Source organism: Lygodium microphyllum, chromosome 8 (genome assembly GCF_053477565.2).
Source record: "Lygodium microphyllum isolate KBCC chromosome 8, Lygodium_microphyllum_v1.1.10, whole genome shotgun sequence".
Lineage (NCBI taxonomy): Eukaryota > Viridiplantae > Streptophyta > Polypodiopsida > Schizaeales > Lygodiaceae > Lygodium > Lygodium microphyllum.
Genome location: NC_141142.1, coordinates 51,781,491 through 51,796,767, shown reverse-complemented (window position 1 = coordinate 51,796,767; position 15,277 = coordinate 51,781,491). Strand labels below are relative to the sequence as shown.

The following is a 15,277-nucleotide window of genomic DNA, read 5'->3' as shown; positions in this document are numbered from 1 at the left end:
GTTGTAATGCACTTAGCCTTGAGACATGCATTTCTGCCCCCTACACATCCAAGAGATACCACCTCCAACATATGTAAAGACATACCTAGAAGTGGACTTTCTAATGTCTGCATATCCTACATAATCTGAGTCAGCAGCACCCATGATTCTTGGATCCTGGCTACCATAGCAAATACACATATCTGCAATGTATTTAAGGTATCTCATAATACCCTTTATGGCATCCCTATGTCACTTGCCAAGTGTATCCATATAATATACCACAACTCACATTGCAAATGCTATGTCAAAACAAGTGGCTATAATGGTATACATCAAACTGTCTACCATTGTAGATGTATACGGAACCTTGGCTATCTTGACCTCTCATCATTTGATTGCAAAAAATTGACCTGACTAACCTTCACATGAGAAGATAAAGAATAGCTAATAGACTTACCATTCTACATATGGAATGGCCCAAGTACTGTGTGTATATACTCCTTCTGGGACAAGTAGAGCAGTCCCTTAGAATGATTGCACATAATGCAAATACCAAGCATGTGTGAGGCCTACCCCATATCTTTCATATTAAACCTCTTCTTGAGCCGAGTCTTTAAAGCATCCAGCTTAGCATAAACACTTGCAGTAATAAGCATATCATCAATATAGAGCACCAAGATAATAAGGCTACCATCATGGTCTTTCTTTGTGTATAGTCACACATCCATATCACTGTGGGAATACCCTTGCGAATGTATGAAACTATCAAAGTTGTGGTACCATTTCCTAGGTGCTTGCTTAAGCCCCTAAAAAATCTCCTTCAATTTGTACACTAGGTGTTTCATGCCTCTTATCACAAAGCCCTTAGGTTGCTAACTATAAATATACTCATGTAGGTCCCCATTTAGAAAACCCATCTTAACATCCATCTGATAAAGATACAAATCCAATTGAGCAACCAGGGCTAAGACCGAGCGTAGGGTACTCATCTTGACCACACGAGAGAAGATCTCATCAAAATCAATTCCCTTTTACTACTTAAAGCCCTTAGTGCCAATCTCACATTTTATGTTGGCTTAGGGTGAATAGAGGCACTCTTCAAATTGTATATCCACTCACATGGCAATGTATGATTTCCATCAAGCAAGGGACTAAGTCCCATGTATGGTGTAGAGATGCAACCGCCAAGACCCACAAACCGCTTATTGTTCAAGCATTCCAAGCTGAGCACTAATGGCTACCTCTCACATAGTCGACATGCTATCCATCTCTACGAGTGTAGTGAGCTTACCTCCATGCCTGATCGAGTTGCCTCCTCTCCTGAACATTCTATTAGCTTCACGATCCAAGTGCAAGCTTCAAGTGAGCTCCATCCTCAAGCTCCACGCTCCAAGATCCATTGCCGCGAGCAGGAAAAGAGAAGAGAAGAAGAAAGGAGAAGATGGAGAGCTTTTCCGCCACAGTCCCTCACCCTTACACACACTCCCTCACACTCTCACACTCCCTCCCTTAAGCACAAGCTCAAGCAAGTAAGAAGAAGAAGAAGAATAGGAAAGCTACTTTTGGCCACACACAAGAATGAGCTTCTCATTCACTTTTCAACTCTATATACAAAACCCTAAATCCCTTTTGGTCCCCTTATCTCCTTTTTTACATGGCCAGCCATGGCCTAGAGGACCTTTTTCTCAATGTCCTATCTTCCTAGCTTCCTTTCCACCGCCCATCTATCTTTACAATTTGCACAGGTGAGAGCCCAACACTCTTAAAATAAATCATGGTGTGTCTTGCGCTCTTTTACAAAAGTATTGACTTGTGCTTTTTATTGTGCACCTTTCTCCTTGATTTGGGACTATGTGTTTCTGAATTCTTCTTTGGTGCGCCTTCGTCTTCCATTTCACTTTTGCCTTAGCCTTGTTTTCTACTTTAGATTTTTTGGAATTTTCACCTTGTTCGTTTGAGGGTTAACATTATCTCCCTCCTAAATGAGTGCCAGTCCCATGACACTCACTATTGTAGGTAGTAGGATTTGGCATGCATCGAAGACGTGGATGGAAGGGATGCTGTGGTTTGCCTTGGAGGAGTTTTGGTGGTGGTGCGGGTGAAGGTCATTGGGGGCACGTTGGCATGGGTGGCTGGTGGTGGGATTGTTGGAGTTGGTGATAGGGATGTTCTTTGTTGGAAATTGCACTGATGGCGGGCATCGGTGTTGTTTTTTGGAGATTCTATACATGACAATTCTTTGGTGGGCTTGCATGATGATAAAGAACAAGAGTTCAAAGTTGAGTGTTAATAAAGAACTGATGGTACTTTGTTTGGAGTTTGCAATACCTGCAATTGAAAACCTTTATATGTGGTCTCTTCCTGGGGGTATGCTAGTGTTTTTATCGTGCACAAGACGTAGTTTGATTAGTTTGGGTGACAGGTCAAACTTTAAGCAAGCTGAGAGTAATGTCTTGCACTTGAAGATCCAAACTATATATAAGTTGTGGTTCAGATATTATTTGAGTGCCCGTGCATACTTAGATATTACGTAGTTAGAAGACTGCTAGGCTGGTTCCTCGTAGCAATGTGTGAATGAAGTAAGGGTTCAATGGGGTGAAAAAAATTGTCGATGTTGAGGAGAAGTACACACAAAGGTTTGTTGAGATATAATTTGTGATTCTGACAACATGATGTAGCATAATTGAGCTTATTGACACCTTAACTTTTGGTGGCTAGTGGCTAGTTGTGTTGCAAGTTTGTTCTTCTTGGAGCAAAGGAGTTATGTGTTTGTTGTATAGAGCAGCAGTGTATTTCTGCAGTGCTCTATGCGACAATTTCGATGCTATGTGAGGCAACATGTGAATTCAATAGCATCTACACCACCAACTTGGTTTCCCATGAAAGTCATCATGATTATCCATTGCTATATCAATGTTGTAAACTCTGTTTTGTTGCAGTAATGGAATGTCTATATTAGTAAAATGCTTGTAGCAATTGAATTTGCATGAAAATTTGCCGTATACAATCTGGTTACCTGCATTTTTTATTTGTATTTATGTGTGCTTCGAGAAAAGAAACATAGAAAGGATCTACAACTGATACTTAAGGCAAATATGAGAACTAGGCAACTCCTTGGGAGTACGAATCTTAATCCCTTCTAGCAAAATGTTGAGCCACACACATAAACAAAAAACCAAACATTTGTTCCTTTTGTTGAAGCACCAACATCACCCTAAAATATCAAATGTTATGCATGTCACAAGGACACAAGAAAAAACAATACAACACAAAGGAGTAGCAAAAGATTGCATAACATTCTCTCGCAAAAGTAAACCGTTATTTTTCAATCTATCAAGATGAAATATTGAAAACGAATAAAATATATTGTGCCAATAATTTCATTTGTTTCTAAAAGGAAGGAGAACTTTTCCTATATCAAGATGTGGATACCTTGCTACCTCACAAAATACTTACCAGATAATGAGAGAAAGTTCGACTTTCCTAAAAGTAAGCCTCTCAAGCTTTATAGTTTGCCTTACTAACTAGGGTAAAGGACCCAACCGTGAAATGTTGTCCAAAAAGAAAACACCTTCTAACTAATAATGTAACCAAAGAAGGGCATATGCCAAGAATCATACTTAGCTATCACTCATTGATTTGCTAGAGTGATAAAAGAAAAGATTAATTATTAGACCCATTCAATTCCCCTTTATGTTCCCTATATGCTCATATATTCAGATCTCAAGAAAATTGCAAAATGTGAACACACCCCTCCCCCCAACTTGTTCTTCCAAAACTACATCTTTTTCATTAGGTGTTCTATAGTTGGCCCCCTTACCCTACACAATGGGGATAGGAAGTGATTGGGAATGGATTTTACAAGCTCTATGACTTGATAGGACTAAAATAGTATCGCTTTTTAATGGTTAGGCCAAAGAAAGCTCCTTGTCCTCTACCCTTTTTTTTGGTAATGCACAAAATAAAATATATATTAATAAAAGGAATATCAACATTTATTAACATCATATGGGATGAACCGGCATAAGCCACAAAACTTTAGCCGCTACATTGAATTCATCACAACCCCCACTAAAATACCTGTTAGTGCTGCTGATTTTGTTACAAGTATTCTCACCCATTTTTAGTGTTCACAAAAACCGAGGTTTAAGATGGTAAATTGCAAAATCTCTAGAACAACCTCTAGATTTGGAGGAGGATGTCTCAAACCTTTTTGACTCAAATATCCCTCCAGAATTTACAGTTGAAAGTTTTTGTATCTGATGTTATTTATGAACACTGCTTTGGATCCTTTTCTCTTAAGTTCCATGTTCGCTCGCTCCAAAACAGGACTGTGGCACAGTAGATGTGTAATTGTAAAAAATTTCATCAGGTATGCATGAAGTATTCACTGTTGCACATACAGGTGTGTCTCTCATACATAAACGTGACAAATTTGGGAGCAACAAAAGCAATGTGCCCCCTCAGGTATGCATGAAGACATTCACTGTTGCACATACAGGTGTCTCTTATACATAAGCATGACAACTTTGGGAGCAACAAATGCGATGTGCCCCCTCAAAGCTCTTAAATAGTTGCTCATGCCTTGACTAACTTCTGAGTTACCCTCTTATGGGTGTTGTGATGTTTGTCTGCATATGAGAAACAAAACACACAGGCTAAAAACTAAAGTTTATGAAAAAACTGAACCTGATAAAAATTCAACAGCAATTCCTCCCTCCCCAAAATCTTTGGAGAAAGTGAATAGAACTCTCTCTATGAAATGTCACTCCCAGAGAGGGAACATGGCCATTCTGGCACACAGTAATCATAAGAGATATAATATATCAGTATTATTAGGCGGTTTCTATTGATGATTTTGGCTCATCACAACAAATTGCATTGATAATCTGCAGTGGCTTTTCTTTGCTCTCAGGCAAGGAATGCTGTTGCCTGAGAGAAGGACCAATAAAATTAGCAGTAGCTTACATTTGACTTGATGTGTGCTGACACTAGAAAGCCTAATTTAGATCATATAATTACATGTTCTGTTGCCTCAGTCTTGTTGAAGCACAAGGAGAAATCCTCTTTATCTGATGCCATAGCAGCGAAAAAAACAGCCTAGGCATCAGATAACTCCAATGGACCTGTTCATGTGCTGAGTGTGACTCTAGTTTTGGAGAACTGTATTGTCTTTGCTTCTTGTAGATCTGGTTGTCCATTTTCATAAATTGTTGCCGTAAAGGACCTTATGAATCTCAATCAAGCATGTCACAGGGTCCCTGCATAGTAGCCATGTCTTAGCAACAGGCTAATGCATTTTCACTAGGGCCTGGGCTCTGGAGTTCACTGTAAACCACAGCTCAGTCAATTTGACATATTCTGATGTGTATCCATTACAAGTGACGCATCTCATGCTCATAATTTTCCAGTAGGGAATCCAAGCTCTCTGAATCGTCCAAATTCTTAGTGTGCTCAGAAAAACGAGAGCTCTTCACTCGACTATTTGCAGCTGGACCATAATTATCACGAAAATTCCCTCCAGCAGCTTTGACCCCATTAATTTGTGTCTCTGCTCTATTCTGAATTTTACCTTTCTCCTGCCGAGCTCGGCGCACTGCATTTTGAACTTGCCGCTCATGCTCATTCAACATGCGATCAAGATTTGCAGATGGAGGCAACAATGGCCCAGAAAAATGTATCCTTGCTGCCGGACCACGAAATCCCTGCATGAGTCACAGTAACATCTATCAGGAGAATGACTACAAATTCATATGAAAGCAATCATGTCTACATTGCAGTTTGCATATAAAATGTCTTATAGCATCTGCTTCATATGATTGATTTCAAGATTGAGAGATATATATTGAGTTCCACTCTAACTTACGGTGTTTTTGTCTCTTTCATGGTTCATCGCATCCTGAACATCTATAATGTCCAGTCTTTTCATCGACTGATTCTGCTGAGAAATTTCAGTCACTTCAAGTTGCTGCAGATTGCTGGTCTTTTTCCTTTCACGTGCTCTCTCTTTGGACCTTGCATCAGATGAATCTGTTTGAAACTCCTGGCTTCCATTGTTTCTTGTAGCCACCAAAGTTGACCATTTGGATAGATTGGCTGCCCGTGGATTTGCAACCGGTGCTTGTGAATTAAAGTCGGATATCGTTGCATATCTAACACTTCGAGACATAGGATGGCCTTTCACAATGTCGATATTTTGTTCTTTTCGAGTTTTGTCCCATATTCCTGCCCAATTCAGATTTTCTTGTGCATCAGGTTGAACTGGTTTTGGAGGTAAGGCATGTACTCGACTTTTTGGTCCTTCATGTGGTGCCATGACGTCTGCAGGCAACTTCAATGCAACCTCCTTTTTCTGTGCAATGAACCTCTCACTTTTACTCCTAGCACCATTTGGGGCACTGATTATCTGTTTCTGTTAAACAGTAGAAATATTACAAAGTCAGGCATGCTACTTCAAGTTTTTACATTCAGCATCAACACAGAGAATTCTTACAAAGTGACAGGTAGCTGGGATCACTTGAATGAGTAAATTTTGACTTTTCTGATGTCACAGGCAGTGCCAGCATGATCTTGTTTTAGACGATTATTCTAATCATGAGCTTTAACCTTCAAGCAAAATGCTAATACAGCTATTAGTTCATTTTACACTTAGATGTAGATGCACAGAATCCAGTTTTCATTTCAAAGTTGTAGCAAGCTGCCAAATTTCAAAATGACTCTAAATTTTGACTTTTCTGATGTCAGAGGCAACCCAGCACAATACTTGTTTTAGACTATTATTCTAGTCATAGGCTTTAACCCTTGATCAGAATCCAGTTTTCATAACCAACTTGTAACAAGTTGCCAACTTTCAAAATGACTCTTTTATGTTTATGGCCTTACAAACTTCCCATTTACTTAATATATTATGGCTAGATGTGTATTTCAGCAACAGCACCATAAGTATCTGTTCTATGATGCAATTTCTCAAGACGGGAATGAAGTACATGATTTTTCAAATGAAATTTCAGCTGCCACTATACAAATATATGTTATTCTAAGGAGAAGTTACATTTCCATCCTAATTTGCAGTTGATGCTGCTAAATGCCTCTTAAAAGCTGGAACAGATACCTGATTATATGGTGCAATATCAGGGTTGCCACGTTGAGGAGCAGCAGGTTTGCTTAGACTTTCTTGACTCTCATCTTTTCTGACTGCAGTCATTTCACGTGTTCTACTGGCTGGAGCTCTTTGCCTGTAGAGTTCATAGAAGTCCAGTTAACACTATTGGACCCAACATACATAAATTAATTCTGCATAGGTTCCAGTGTTCACATTTTCATGAGTTCATGGAACTTGAGGCATCTGATTGAATATGGAAGAAACTGTTTCTGTGAGAGACATCTGATGCGATCAACATTTAGAGAGTGTTTGGTTGCCCAGGATTTTACTGGGTATGGGATCACCTGTACAAGGATTTTTCCTAGTAGAAGATTCTCTGTGTAAGCTGATGCATGCATGCCTGCTAGGTTTTGGGTACATTGATACCTGAAGAAGAAAGACACCATCTTTCTTCTACAGCTACAGCTTTGTACTGATGTTTGCTGGGTTTCCCCTTGTCTAAATAAAATGTAATCCAGTAAAAAATTTCTTTATCAACCATGTGATACAGAGGCATTGAATCTTAAAAGTATAATAAGCAACCCAACAGTTGTGAAAATGTCAGGAGGGATGTTTCCTAGATGCAGCAAAGGAAAGCAAGGAGCCAATCATAAAATATCTCGTATACTCAGAGGACTCTCATACAGGTGCAACAAGGTGGTACACAATGCCTACTCTAAATGCAGAACACTACTTCATGCGAGCAACTGGGAGTTTTGACCACATCTTAGTCTTAAAAAGTAGGGATTAGAGGTTCTGTTCAAGGTTTATCAAGGAAGATTGGAAGTGCAAGCTTTCACAAGATTAAATTTTCACACTCTCAATCCAGTCTCAAGCAGTAACAGCATAGAAAAATTCTTGCCTTCCTGGAAAGATCATGTGTGTTAATTCTGGTTGTGATTAAGTACTCCATTTAGCTAGCACCTTTTACACCCCCACACATGCAAGTGCACTCTGACATGGATGTGCAAATGCACATAAAAGATTCCATATCTCTAACGTGTCAATAAGGGGATATCCCTGACCAGGGCAACTTCCTAGGAGGGATATTCCTCATGCAATATTAGCTTTTAAAACCCACTATGCTCACTTGATTTCTAAAATGTTTCTGAAGCTTCAGAAAACTTACCAGACCTTATTTGATCATATTTGACCTTCACGAAAACGAAAATATGGGAACATGCAAAACCAAATAACGAGAGTTGAGACTTGATGGATGTATACCTTCTGGCTCGATTATCTGTTCCTCTGGTACTATCTTTTGGTATGTATTTGGGCAAGCTTGAGGGATCACAGGCAAAAGGCTCTGTGCTGAAGAACTGCCAGTATAGATATACAGTTAAGGTACTTAGTGTCCCTGATGAGCATAGATAGAAGCAAACAAATTGCAAACTGCAACATTATTTGTAGCAATAGTTACTCTGCTTTTGAGGGCTGATGATGCAGAACCACGAGCATCTGGTTCGATTGCAAGTAACACATCCAGCAGGTCCAAGGCTGTTTGAGGGAAGTTCTTGTAAGTTTCTGTCAAATTCCTCTTGTATGGATGTTGAGGTTTGAAAAGAGTTGCATGAGAAAGCTTATATTTTTTCCAATATTCTTCAGATGGAGAGCCACACAACTTGAATATTTTGTGCAATTGCTCTACCTGATCAGTAAGCAAAATTTCAGTCGTATTAGTAAAAGTACTGATGTGGTGATCCATTTACAAGCTCGCCCTTTTTGGTTCATCTAGCACAGAGGAGATATCTATTGGTGTTACCTGCACTTCTGTTGCCTATTCTTAACAGGCCTCCTAATATTTAAATGAAAATGGGAGCCACATGCAGGTCATACAAATAAGTCATCTTTTTGTAGTGGAGATGTTTGCAGGTGGAAGAGCCATGCAGCAGATGCAAATGGGATTGGATAGAATAAGGTGCCGTAGACATCACCTCTGTTCTTCCAGGCAGGATAGGTCTGCCTGCAAACAATTCACCCAAAATGCATCCAACACTCCAAAGGTCTATTGCAACTCCATATTCTGTTGCTCCCAAAAGAAGCTCAGGGGGGCGATACCACAAAGTAACCACTCTAGTTGTCAATTGTTGCCTTTTATCTGGTTGAAAGAAGGTGGCCAGCCCAAAATCAGCTATCTTCAGATTTCCCCGACTGTCTATCAGAAGATTGGATCCCTTAATATCGCGATGGAGAACACCACTCTTGTGGCAATGCTCAAGTCCCTTTAAAATCTGCAGTAAGTAACACTTAACCTACGAACAAGCCAAAGGCCGATCTTTAGAAAATTTAAAAAAGCCTTTATCATCTTTTGAGTCATGTAATTTCAAAAGCAGGGTCTCCTAACAGACCTGTGCTTCTGTAAAAGTTATATTAGGGGAACCTGCAATTCCAGCCAAATCATGGTCCATGTATTCAAAGACCAGGTAAAGGCTACAAGACATTCTCGATGTTACAAGGCCTTCCAACTTTACTACATTGGGATGGTCAAGCCGCCTCAGTATTTTGATCTCACGAGCCATGAATCGTACACTTTCAGGCTCCAGATTATCAAATCTCACTTTCTTGAGAGCCACAATCTTCCCAGTTTCCAAGTCTCGAGCTTTATACACATTGCTGTAAGTGCCTTGTCCAATCTACAAATGCCAAGGATCAGTGGACTAAGTGCTAAAGCACCTTTACTTTAGGACCTTCAAAAATTTACTTAATGATAACTAAATGAAGTTTTGTACCTTGGTCACAATATTGGACATTTAATTGCCTTAAGAAAAAATAAACAGAGAACATTGCATGCTACTGATTCTGCCCCACTTGACCAACACTTCAAATGTTAAAAAGCCAAAAAAAAAAGTGTTCAGCATCCTGACTGAAGCCTCTTGCATGACAGGTTGGTTACTTTGCTTGCTAAGAATAGTGGTATAGACTATATAGGAATATTTTCCAGACATAAAAAGGCATTCAACAAGAGAAAGATTTGAGTCATGCTGCCATTGCAGCACACAAAACAGTTGAGAGGCTAGGGCACATTCCTTAAACTCACAACCTATCTCTATCTTTAATATATCCTCCAAATGTATCAGAAAAATACAAGGAAGACTGTTTTCCTTTTGTTTCAATTAATCGACCTCAGCTAGAATACTTCATCCAAGATCCCAAAAACTGGCAGCCACTGTCATTTGAATATTGAATCTATGATCTTCACCTCCCTAACTGGCAGCCACTCTGGCTAAGAAGTATCATAGTGTATCTCTCTTGGTCTGTCCCCAGCAACTCAAGGCTCCATTGCAGAACCATAAGTAAGCATTTATCGCCATTCACATCTAAGTAAAAGCTTACATTGCTTCTTAGGTCCTTACCCATGGTGTGGATAACAAACCAGCAATTTCGATGACTTAACTAAGATGCTACACTTCACATCAATCAGCTCTATGTAAATTGGAGTACTATGCATGTGGCATTCTCTCAACTTCCTGTCCAGACTGATGGAGCCCCCTCACAATAAGACGAAGCCTGTTTCAAATGCCTACACAAACAATCACAGAGAGAAGAGGCAAGTTGCTAGAACTCCATGGTGAATGACAAGGTCACCACGAGAATCTTACCAATGATGACAGTGTCCAACAGCAGTGCTCATTTGCACCTCACATTATGGGCAATTTCGATACCACAGCTGAATTTTGGATCCTAGTAGGCCTGATCACAGGCAGGTGACCATCTGATTGAACTCAAATGGCTTGGCCTTCCATGATAAGAATCAGCCATTTCTCACTGTACTCACCCTCAACTGCTAACAGAGAAGGCTGCATATAAACTACACACTTTGCACAAACAGTGATGGTCTTAAAATTTCTGCATCGTTTGACTAACAGAATATTTAGACTGAATTTCAACAAGGTGACTCACTTTATCTATCTTTTCAAAGGCATCCGCACGTCGTGGGAGCCAACCCTTGAGAGCCTCCCCGGCAACAGCAGTCAACCATGCAGGCCATCCTGCTGCAACCTGCTCCCCTACATGTTGGCCTGGCACTGCACCATACCTGGGGCTCTCGTCCACAGCATTCCATACATTCCCCCTCTGATTGTCATCTTCAAGAACTGTGGCTATTCCATTTGGCTTAGTCCTGTATCGGGCTTGGTCATAGTCTGTCAGCTTAGCTCTGTTGTGTGCTTCAACAAATTCGGCCTTTCCCCCTGATATGGTTTGCCTTCGCGGAGGAACCTTCTCCTTGCTGTCCTCTTGTTCTGAGTCCTGCAGAGGGCAAAGACCTTGAATGCTTGAATCCTTGAAAGCAATGACCAAAAAAGCCTTGAATGGTTACTATGATTGCCCAAAAAACAAGAGAAGATTTGGGATCAAAGCATGTGCCCACCTTTTTGCTTTTCCCAAACCGGAACAATTTTTTGATCATCTTGGGATTCTCATGAACACTGTGCTTCTCATGCTACAAGGAGACAGCGCACGAGCAGAGTCCGCTCAGTTCATCGTAGGAATCAGCAAGTCTCAGCTTGATAGCCTAACTGAGATATGGCTAATTAGATTAGAAAGAGACCCAAGCAAGTATTTCTCTGTGTCTTTACATCAGCAGTTGAGAAGAGCCCTTGGCGACGTTCCTGGGTGTCTTGTGACCTTTGGTGAGAGCAGGATCAAGATCGTTGCAGCGTCTCCAAGCTAATCTCTGAGCTGAATTTTAGAAATATGGTTACTGTTCCTTCTCTTGCTTCGTTTCCTGATCAATGAAAGCTCTTTGAAGAAGGATCGATGGAGGGATCAAGTTCTGGTACGATTGATCTCTTTTTGTGGGACTCTACTCCTCGCATTACACCATTGAATGTGATCTTTGCATGATCCTGCAGTATGATTTTCTTTTCTTTTTTTGTTTCGGTCTTGCGCTTTCTGGTAGCTTCTCTGTGTCTTCGTTGCGAGGCACAAGATCTAAGGGCAGCTAATCTGAAACAAGATCTCTCTCTCTCTCTCTCTCTCTCTCTCTCTCTCTCTCTCTCTCTCTCTCTCTGAGCGCACGCCTCTCCCTCAGGAGAAGGCGATATGGTGAGTGAGGGGAGCTGCGTGGTGAGGCGATCTGGCTGATGTTAAGGCTTGTCTCGTTGCAAGGAAGGGCGAAGGGATGATCATCGAGTGCGCCGTCAGGAAACGATAAGAGTTGTCAATGGCAACACAGGAGAGAGAGAGAGAGACCCCGTTCCTTCTTTTGGTTTCTAGCCGGCTCCAAGCATCATCCATGGCCGGCAATGGCCATTACTGTGGTTAATCCTGTTCTTGACTAGACCAATCCAGGTCTAATCACCCCTCAGTTGGCATGATTACCATCTGATTAAGCGCCCAAATTGGCCTTATTGCCCGTGTACATTGGACCAATCGAGGTCGACTTACCCCTTGGGAGGACTAACTAGCCCTTGGGAGGCCTAATTACCCCTCTAATTACCCCTCGATTGGCCTTCTCCCGCCCCCCCAGATACACCTCCATCGGCCCGATTAGCCCCTTGATTACCTTCTAATTTGGCTTAATCACCTCAGTAATTACCCCTCGATTGACCCTTGCACACGCATCTGCCCTGAATCAGACCCCCTCTCATTTGCTTCATATTGCATCCTGATTAATAAATCATCCTCCCACTGCCGCCTTCCGCCGGCCTCACCACCTCCCCACCAACAAGATATAGATGTTTATGTTCCCATCCTTGGGAAGTTTTTATTGCCTTGGAAATGGGTCCCCATGATGGGCACACACGCCTTGCATTTGCACCACCATTCATCTCTCTTTGGGGTTGTTTTTTCTTTCTTTCTTTCTTTCTTTCTTTAAACAATCCCATGGAGACCTCTCACCGCTCCTAACAAGAGTGCATTGGCCTGCCGTTCACAAAACATGTTTCATAGACTTAAAAGGTCTTGTATTACTCGAATCTCACAGCTTACATCGAGACCATAGAAGCTTTAAAGTCATTCCACATGGAACACGTTTTCTTCGCGCCACAAGAAATGTATCAAGTGTCATTCCACGCAGAGGTCAATCGACTTGTGTAGTGCACTACGGTGATTGCCATCCATTCACAAACATCAACCCAGGTGGACCCTCCAAAAATGGTTGCCAATAGGGGAGAGAGAATGCGATGAAGGGGAGAGAAAACCATGTCATGATACCATCCCCTACCCTATATGACACATTTGTGAAACTAAATTTGATCAACAAGGTATAGTTAATGGAGTATCCCCATTTGAGGGGGCACAAATGGCAATACTCCAATTACCCAAAGGTCAAAAAGATCAAAGTCTAGACACATCTACCCATGTAGTTATTAAAACTATGCAAATTACTTAGACAGGTAGAATGTACATGCACGTGGAATGGCTATAAGATGTTTGTCCATATGTTAATCCCCCCATTTTTAAAACTCATGAGCTCCTACACATGAGCCTCTCCATCCCTATAGGCTATTACATAGCATGGACAAAAGACCACATCTGGTGTACCTTAGTGACAAGAGATGGGGAGCTATCGCATACTAACCTATTGCCTCAAAGAAACATGTGAGGTATGTGGTATCTCCCTTTCAAAGTTTCAAGAGCTCATAATGTTGACATAATAACACAGAGTATCTACAATTAGATGCTCAAGAGATGAGTCATCCTTTATGAGAAAACATAAGATGAATTGTTATTTGTAACATTTAATAGGCACATGTAGAGAACCTGTCACCCTCATCATGTAATAAAAAATTGGCCCTAAATTTTGAAGGTAAAAAGCCTAGTGTCCAAGAGGTTCAAGGTTTTGTTATGATATAAATAGATCTCTTTACTACAAATGGATTAGTGTATATTTTGTGGTCTTTTATTTTCTCTTAAGTGCAAGCCCTTTCATAAATGAAAAAGTAAAAAGAATACATGTTTCCTCTCTTTGTTTTCCTCTTACTCATCCTCTTTGTCATCCTCCTCTTCATCTCCCTCCTTCTTCTTCCTTAATCTTTGTTCTTTTATTCTTCCCAAAAGAAACGTTTGTAGAAATCTTTGGGGGGTTAAGCGATTCTTCCTCTTCCTCTTTCTTTACCTTTTTAAACTTCCTTCTTTTTCTCATGGGCAAAAATTGACGTGTAAATATATTTATGGTCACTCTTACTTTGGTAGGCATGAGCATTTACATTGCCTTGTGTGTAAACTTAGTAATCAACCTTCTTGTTTAGGGTTCAAAAAAATATAGTTCCTTTTTATCTATGGCTTATTAGAATTTTAGATAGGTTTTTGGAAGTCATAAGGTTTGTTTTTTTAAGTTCCCAAACTTTGCTTTCTATTATGTGTTGTTAAATTACCTAGTTTGTAGTACTTTTCATGCTACAAACTCCTAACACTTGGATGGCCTTAACCAATTTCATAGCAACTTAAGAAAGCATTGCTCTTTAAACCTTGAATTTTCAAGGTAGAAAAATATACCAAAGGTAGTAGATCAATTGTTGAGGCTTAGGCATTTGTATGCTTGGTGGGTGAAACTTTGAACCCATGCACATCAAGTGACTTTGCATAACACCCATTAGTATCCAAGCAATTGTGATGTTCAAGCTACTTGGTGTGAAATGTTATGCATTCTACAATGAACTAAGTGGGTAAAAGTCCCACTTCTAGCTCTTAAGAAGGAACTTGAAAACTATAAAGAGAAGTAAATTCTTTATTGATCTTGAAAATTGCATGGCTTGTCTTTGACCTCTCATCCTCGTAGCATAAGTCTAAACTCAAGCAACACATCACCCTGCATGTCCACTCTTATCTATGTGTTGGGAGATGTGGGAAGGACATGTCCTACTAAGAGTACAAAGTTTTAAATTTAGCCTCCACATTTCATCATTTGACAAAGCCATTTGTAGCATGCAACCCTCATCTTAAAGCTGACAAATTGTTTGGGACAAATAAATATTATGTTGTAATAGATATTAAACCTAGTTGTCCTAAGAGATAATGGTAATCCATATCCTACTAAGAGAAGTTAATGTGTCAAATTATATTCATGTGCACTTGTCTTTCTTCAATATGCCCCTTGTAACTTGCACCCCTCACTTGCATTCCTCTTCTCTATCTACAATAAAGAAAATTATTGGTATGTCTTAATAGATATTAAACCTAGTTGGCTTGAGAAGTAATGGTACTCCATGT

At 40.3% G+C, this 15,277-nt stretch overlaps 1 protein-coding gene across 1 annotated transcript; it reads right to left on the bottom strand.

The window, feature by feature from the left end:
• Nucleotides 1-4,786: 4,786 nt before the first annotated feature.
• On the bottom strand, nucleotides 4,787-12,780 carry LOC148032277 (putative serine/threonine-protein kinase At1g54610). Its single transcript, XM_087682919.1, has 9 exons — nucleotides 11,493-12,780; nucleotides 11,024-11,371; nucleotides 9,472-9,756; nucleotides 9,058-9,375; nucleotides 8,544-8,771; nucleotides 8,348-8,442; nucleotides 7,094-7,217; nucleotides 5,849-6,394; nucleotides 4,787-5,687 (listed from the first exon to the last, which is right to left on the bottom strand). Exons 1-9 carry the CDS (start codon nucleotides 11,529-11,531, stop codon nucleotides 5,358-5,360), a joined length of 2,313 nt encoding a protein of 770 aa, XP_087539045.1. The 5' UTR covers nucleotides 11,532-12,780; the 3' UTR covers nucleotides 4,787-5,357.
• Nucleotides 12,781-15,277: the final 2,497 nt, after the last annotated feature.

Bases quoted from the DNA above. Each gene is read 5' to 3' on its own strand.
- LOC148032277 (XM_087682919.1), bottom strand. From the start codon at position 11,531: ATGATCAAAAAATTGTTCCGGTTTGGGAAAAGCAAAAAG. The intron at 9,376-9,471 runs GTCTGTTAGGAG...GCTTGTTCGTAG, and splicing joins TAACTTTTACAGAAGCACAG to GTTAAGTGTTACTTACTGCA. The intron at 5,688-5,848 runs GTAAGTTAGAGT...TGACTCATGCAG, and splicing joins ATGAAAGAGACAAAAACACC to GGATTTCGTGGTCCGGCAGC.